Genomic DNA, 7,548 nt, shown 5'->3' with positions numbered 1-7,548 from the left:
CATGGATTAAAGGTTTTAGCATGGGCAAAGCAAGAGAGATAGATTTTCAAAATCCACAACCACTTGTGCTCTTCGATGGTTAGCATTCTCACTTGAATAAGAGTTACCTAGTTCCATGAACAACTCTTGCATCAAGGACTTCACATTATTATATCTTATCCTCTCTACGTAGCCTCCACATGGGGCCATTGGTGGCCAACAATGTATGCATTTCAACTTACATATAAACAATTCTATATAAATGTGCGTCAAGAGTGGTTGATATGTTATCCATTGTTAGAAAGGAATCATAGTTCAATCTGCTATAGAATCTATTCCAATTGTTCCACTGCATGTCTTGTGTATTTCGCCACAGTTTTAATTTGTAACATGAATGTGGATGGTTGCTTGAAATGGATCGCATTAGTTTTTTTGTGATATGCTTCTTCTTTATCAAAGATTGTTGTAATGTTTTCCATATATTTCTTGTCACTTTCTTTCTCCAATAAATAATGAGAAATAATATTTAAAATTGAAAAAATTAGAAGTTTACACTTGAAATGTTTTTGGCATAACCCTTGGCTTTGCCACAAAGAATCACATTGGATGGAATGGGCTTTTGGTTGTAATCACCCATAGGACCTTGAGGGGGTGCCCACACACGTATATACAATTCTTGACCCAAGTATTGCCTTTGTAGATTTTGTGAACTTAAGCGCCACATTCCTTTATTATCGAGTTGTACAAGAATTGATGTCCAAGAGAAGGGAAAAACCTAAACATATACAAGAAAAAAGCAGGCTTAGTGAAAATTTGATGTATAATTGGCCTTCAATGCCTAGAAATACCTCAATTGTAGCCGTTTGAGCTTTAGCACAAAGGGTTAAACAATGCCAATATAAGTATAAGGATTAGATTACCTCAACTGTTGACCTTGAAATGGCATCGTTCATATTATATGACCTTCTGCTATGTTTAGTCCATGAACCCGGCTCCATCCTGACCACACAATAAGTTTACATCTCTCTTGACCATGCTAATGAACATTAGTGACAAATTAATACTTTGGCTTGATATAGTTACAATGTCACATAAAGCATCTTGAAATTGGAAAAAGTTATATGCTATCTTAAAAGCTTTCTTATGTGGAGGTTATGTGGTATACAAAATTGTGAATCCTTTTAATGTATGCAAAAATTATCACAAATGTCGATTATCAGTAATCCTATTCTGTTTTGTAGCATATGATTTCCGAGACTATAAACCATGCATCAAAAGATGACAGTAATCTCAAAAGTAGCCTATTAAGTATTCATGCTTGATTTACTATAACAATAGCTATTTTCTATTATAGCCGTAACATGAAAATAAATTTGGCAAGCTCTATTGACCACATCTTCAGAGTACTTTAAGTCTGGAGCTGCAAAATAGTTGTTTTTTAATATTCTCTAAAAACAAAGCCAAGAAATTTCATATATATTTTTAGGGGAACAAGTTTGATTTTGTGTTGGATTTTATCATATGCCTAGAGCAAGGAAAGATGTAATGTCTCTCATCAATATAACATACCCTTTTCCTACTCAATTTGTGTATCTCCCCTTTGATTGGTACCTTTCTATATTTTAGAATGTATAAAAATATGGATAAATAGCCCTCCTCTTGAACACACGTGCCATTTTACATGTTAATGAACAGGCCTAATAGCATGCTCTCTTAGAATTATATGAAAATTGAGTTTAGTTTAGAGAGCAATACTTAGTGTAAAAAGAGCACTTACCCAACAACAAAAAAGCTATAGCCATCAAGATGCCAAGTTTGGAGGGTTTCTTCTGTATTTTGGAAGATAATTTCAGTAAAATTTTCTTTGAGACCACTATTTCCGACAAAAGTGGACATGATGAGGGGGGAGCCAAAGGCCATGGAAGGAGGATGCTTGTGGAATGGAACTATCTTAAACACGCCGGGGATTTGGAGATAGTCGGCAAGCAAGAGAGGAGTGTTTGGGTATATGAAGGAATTGCCACCCACTGCGTATCTTTGCTTTCCTTCAACCATTAGCCCTGAGTTGGCCAATATTACTGTCCTCTTAATTGGAATGTCCTTGTATTTGTATGCTCCTTGTGGATTAGGCCTTGCTGCCCCTGTAGTTAAGTTCATCCTATGCCAATATATAAGAGCACAAAACCAGTATAAGCCACATCAAGCATAAGAGTGGGACATAGCATTTGCAAAATAAAGATTTTGAAACTAAGGTTAGAGAGAGAGAGAGAGAGAGAGAGTACCTGATTTTTTTTGCTTGGATGAGGGAAAAGCTAAAGTCCCAAGTGGGAGGGGCCGAAATAGGGTAAATAGGGTTTAGATTCGAGTTTCCTGAATTGAGATATCTAAGGATGGCTATCCCATCAGGAATATTCTCGGCAAAGCGTGGGCTAGCAAATATAAAATAGTCCCCTAGTACTTGGTTCATTGTGACAAGGACAGAATAGGATTGTCCCACATGGATGTCTAATGAATCAAAATAATCTTGATTGGTATAGGTCCCCTCTACCTCCACCACTTGCATTGGATGGTTTGCAATTCTAAAATTCAATGATGTTGCACCCCCTACATTTGATATTCTAAACCGATATGTGGCCCCTGCACCATTCAAAACCATTAGGCAACAAGTAAAAGTTTAATTTACATGATGGAAATATTAGAGTCAAAGTGGTTGTGAGATCAATGTAAGGCACACCACAGCCATATTTTTTTCCACTTTTATGCTATCTTCATTGTCACCTTGATAGATTTTCTTGTTTAAATACCTTGTTGCACCCAAAAAGTAGCATCCATAGGCTTTTGTCCATTGATTAACACTCCATTTGGGTTTGAAAGAATATAACCTGTGTCTAATGTGTCCTTCAATACCTGCAAAAATAGAACTACATAGTAAGGGATTTGCCATTGCAAAATTGAATCCATTTGCTAATTCCCTCATACTAGCTTGTGCCCCAACCACATATGGTTTTTACAGTTTTGCACAACACGCTAGCAAGCCACCATTGCCATTCTTCAGGAACGTTTTCGGAACTAGGATGATTCAAAAGCTTAAGGAGTTGCAATGAATGCAATCTTCCATTCTTGATCATATTTCATCGTATCCACCGACAAATTGACTGGTTAGTTGCATTGTTATAAGGAATAATAATTACTTTGTCTCACTCATATATAGAAGATGTTTGAAGAACTATATTAACTTGCTTTTGCTTATAATGGACAATGTACTTAATGCATTATTGAAATCAAGTCAAGACCTAAAATATGGGCAATAAAAGTCTCTTTCAAATTGGCAAACGCTAAATTTGAGCATGGGTTAGCCAAAGTCTCCGAACATCAAGTGGGCTATGAGTGCGCAAACGGATGGAAATCAAGCTAATTACCTTATAGTCAGTGTTGTACCAATCTCCAATCAAAATTGTAAAGTCACCGACTGGTTGTGGGAAAGGGACTAATATGATCTCACGGTTTGCAATGGTTATGCCACCAAATCCTCCTGCAGCTCTTTGAAAGTTCAAGCTTGGATAATAAAAGAAGCTGCCAATTTGGTCTTTAAATTGAATTACATAGGTCCAATTGTATCCTGGCATGATTGGGCAATTGGTTCCTTGAGTCCCATCTTGCCATGCATTTTTTCTCATTTGAATCCCATTCCTTAGAAAATGCCAATAAACACTTTGTTAGACTCCTCTACGGGGTGAATCAAAATCAATTTTTTTTTAGCTTTTATTATATGAGGATTAACGAAAGGCTTTAAAATGAGCCAATTTATGTTTTGATTGGCTAGAAAATATAAAACCATACATGGCCACCTTGAGAATGTCATGCAAAATCCCATTGTTTGGCACTTTATTGGGTGCCAAACCTATCGCATTGCACCTAGTGGCACTCTGTTGGGTACCAAACCTATCGCATTGCACCTAGTGGCACTTTGTTGGGTACCATTATATGCAATGCCACTTATATTATGGTCCTTCAAGCAGCATTTAAATACCCTTCACATGCATCTCTTTGTGGATTAAATGATCCCTCTTTCTTTAAAACCTGTAGTTTCTTTTCAAAAAATGATTTTTAAAACTCCTTTGATCGATGGAAACCTATAGCTTTTTTGAAATAAAAAACCTTCTTGATGAACTCACGTGCTAGAATTACATATTTTACAGTGGAAAACCCCCCAGAGTGTGGATCATGAAGCAAACAACTTGAATATTTTAGCATTTTGAGAAAAGGGAGCATTGTACCAAGGATTTAGAAGAAGTATGTACCAGGTGAAAAGAAGAGGCTCGTCCAAGAGATTGTAGACATTGATGGAAACCACATGGTTGGTGATTGTGGAGAGAGTAGGCCCTGGAAATTGGTCATTGATAGTAATGACCTAGAGTCCGACATGCACTGACAATGTTAGTGCCCACCAAAAAGCGGTGGGTTGTAGCCTAATTGAAACATGTTTGCATGCATATTTAAAGATTTAGGTTTAATGCTGGAGGCATTCAAGTGCAAATTAGAATCAAAATTGGCAAATGCTTCAAAACCAATTTCTTTATGTCCTTATTTAACTGTGGGTCTCTTCCCACCCATTCGGAAACGGGTAACATCTCTAGTATCCAAGACCAAATGGGTAGTTTTAGTTTGAAGAATTGCAAAACAGAGGAGCTTGAGGCCAAAAGTGAAGAGCAAAGAAGAATTCTTAACATTCTATAACTCACTCTCTCGTCTCTCTCTCTCTCTCTCTCTCTCTCTCTCTCTCTCTCTCACTCACACACACACACACATGTTGCAATACATGGGACTCCTATGAAAGTAGATGCTAAGGCCATGCAAAGTTACAACCAAATGTCTTGCTTTCCATCTTTGGTTTTAGAGACGACGAAGCAAAACTGAGATCATGCATGCACAAGAAGTTTTGGACGAATTCCCACATTGTGACTTACCTCAACATCATGAGCTTTTGTGAGGGAGGCACTGCATACCTAGCTAGGTACGATTGGGGGCAGGGGACCGCCCACCCGGTGGGGAGGGCCGGGGACCACCGGGCCGGCGGTCCCCTGCCCCCAATTGTACCTAGCTAGGTATGCGGTGCCTCTCGAGCAGAGAAGCTCATGATGTTATACATTGTATGAAAAACACTTAAAAAGACTTGTTTTGCTAAATGAGAAATTTTCTAAATCTTCTTCTCTCTCTCTCTCTCTCTCTCTCTCTCTCTCTCTCTCTCACACACACACACACACACACACATTGCAATATGGGACTCCTATGAAAGTAGATGCTAAGGCCAAATGTCCTAGTGGGTGAGGATGGACCAGAGCTCGATTCCGGGTGCATTCAGCAAAAGACAAGAAGGAAGTAGGTATACCCTTTGAGGAGGGGCGGTTCCAAGAGGGGATAGCCACTTGTAGGCCACTCTCCAGTCGTAGTATTGAGTGGGGTCCTCTGCGCGCACCATATTCATGCCACCCAACAGCACTACCATGGCCATGCAGAAGAGGAGCTCATTACCTGCACACTCCATTCTGTTCAAGCTCTTAATCCCACTCGCTAATCTCTTGCTAATCACTTCCTAATCCCTTGTTAATCCTTCACCAATTACCCCTCAGAAACCGACTTGTAGTACGCTCTGACGAGAATCCGCAGACGATTCTTGTAGTCGCGGAAACCCCCACATTTGGAGGCGCATTCCCATGCTTTGCACGTCTGGAAAGCCAACCCCCAGCTATTTCCCTCCCCCCTTTGGTCTTTTCCCACGTACATTTGCTTAGCTTTTCAACACCCCCCTTTTCCACATATTAATGGCCAGCTGGATAATTTTATGTGACTTAGGCAAGTGGTTGTATCTACTAACAAAACGAGCTTCCCCTAGCTCTCTCAAGGTGGGTTTAGACTAGGCGGCGGAAGAGAAATGCAAAGGGGTGTGGATGCTCCATGGAGAAATCTAATTGGTTTGAGTTGAGGCACTCTTCCGCCGGGCCCTCCATTTTTCTTCCGACCCCCCCCCCCCCCCTCGGAAGAGTTGATGGCCTCTCTCAGCCCCCTTCACTTTTTCGCTTTTCCTCCTCCACATTGTTCACACTAGGCGGCGGCAGATTTGCGAAGGAAGGTTTCTTCCGTCGGTTCAGTCTGAACCCAGCCTCAGTTGCGAGATAGCTTTGTGTAGAGTGGGTGTTTGATCCATCACAATAAGTATTAAATAAATTCCCACATTACATGTTGCGATGACATAATGATCTCTTGGGAGGGAGGGACCATGTGCCTAGCAAGGTGCGATTGGGGTCACGGGAATTCCAGCGGCCAAGGTGGGGGCCGGCACTCCCTTGCCCCCGATCGGCACCTAGCTAGGCATGTGCTCTAGAGGAGTAGATCATTATGTTGAGCACTATAGGGAAAGATTTGGAGAAAAGAGCTCCTTTCCCACATGAGAAAATGTCAAAAACTTTTTGTGTATGTGTGTAAGGGCTCTCGAAAAACGTTCTCTTTAACCAGAGAAAGAAATAGCTTACTTAAACCCTCTCGCATTTTAGATGTAAATTTCTAGCATTTTGCCAGTATTTATACTATAACTTGTACACTTTTATCGATTTTTTAAAGACGAGCTCAAAATCCAGGGTGGATTTTTTATTTTTAGTCAATGAAAAATACACTAGACCTCAATGTTTTGCAAACAAATACTGGTGCATGTGTACATGCGTATCTGTGTGTGTGTGTGCGTGCACACACACACACACACACACACATATTCAACACTCATTAAGCATCAAGCTATACCTCCAACGATTGGCAGCTCGACCAATTGGGTGTGTGTCGGCTATGTAGTGAGGATTGAGCACGCATATGTCAAAGCTCGGCGAAAACTTTCTTTCTAAACAGAGAGAGAGAGAGAGAAAAAAAAGTACACTTAAAACTTTCTCAGTTTTTAGGTTAAAATTTCAAGCATTGGCCAGTATTTACTATGAAACTTGCAATTTTTCACCAGTTTTCTTTGAGGCAAGCTCAAAATCTAGCAAGGATGATTGAAATATAGCCAGTTAAAATTACATTAAAGCCTCAAGTTTTGCAAATGTGTATGCATGTGTGTGTGTGTGTGTGTGTGTGTGTGTGTGTGTGTGTGTGTGTGTAGCTGTTTTATTTTAATAAATAAACACAAAAGAACATAAAAGTTCAAAAAACAGTAGGCTTTATAGGCTTTAGACAAGTGACCAGGGGTAGCACAAAAACAACTCAATCTTAGAATTATTTGTGTACATAGCAATAGGAATGACGCCTCATTCTATTGTTTAAAAACAAAGGTAATCCTGTATTGATTGTTCCATAAAGTGGCAAGAGTTTGGTACATCAAGGACGGACAATAGCTAAGCCAAAAGAAATCCAAGAAAGGATAAAGTCCTCACCTGCATTCATGCAAACAAGACAACACATATGTTAACCTTGAATACGTTTTACAAGTGTCAATGGACTATATCAATTGTTATCCATGTCCGACTTACAACCTTTTTAACTTAAACCGTTGTCCAAATTACTTATGAGATTTAATTAAATGAA

The 7,548-nt window shown here is 39.5% G+C and overlaps 1 protein-coding gene across 1 annotated transcript; it reads right to left on the bottom strand.

Moving 5' to 3' along the window:
- Positions 1-519: 519 nt before the first annotated feature.
- On the bottom strand, positions 520-5,584 carry LOC147459185 (protein SKU5 SIMILAR 14-like). The gene is made up of 8 exons (XM_086509782.1): positions 5,369-5,584; positions 4,281-4,390; positions 3,399-3,669; positions 2,784-2,886; positions 2,262-2,616; positions 1,757-2,137; positions 900-978; positions 520-754 (listed from the first exon to the last, which is right to left on the bottom strand). The coding sequence occupies exons 1-8, from the start codon at positions 5,522-5,524 to the stop codon at positions 521-523; spliced, it is 1,689 nt and encodes a 562-aa protein (XP_086365908.1). The 5' UTR covers positions 5,525-5,584; the 3' UTR covers position 520.
- Between the last annotated feature and the right edge of the window lie 1,964 nt (positions 5,585-7,548).

The sequence above is a fragment of the Adiantum capillus-veneris genome, chromosome 4, assembly GCF_014529385.1.
Source record: "Adiantum capillus-veneris isolate H3 chromosome 4, ASM1452938v2, whole genome shotgun sequence".
In the NCBI taxonomy this organism is placed as follows: Eukaryota; Viridiplantae; Streptophyta; class Polypodiopsida; order Polypodiales; family Pteridaceae; genus Adiantum; species Adiantum capillus-veneris.
Note: the sequence above shows the minus strand (reverse complement) of the source record. Positions and strands in the feature narration are given on the sequence as shown.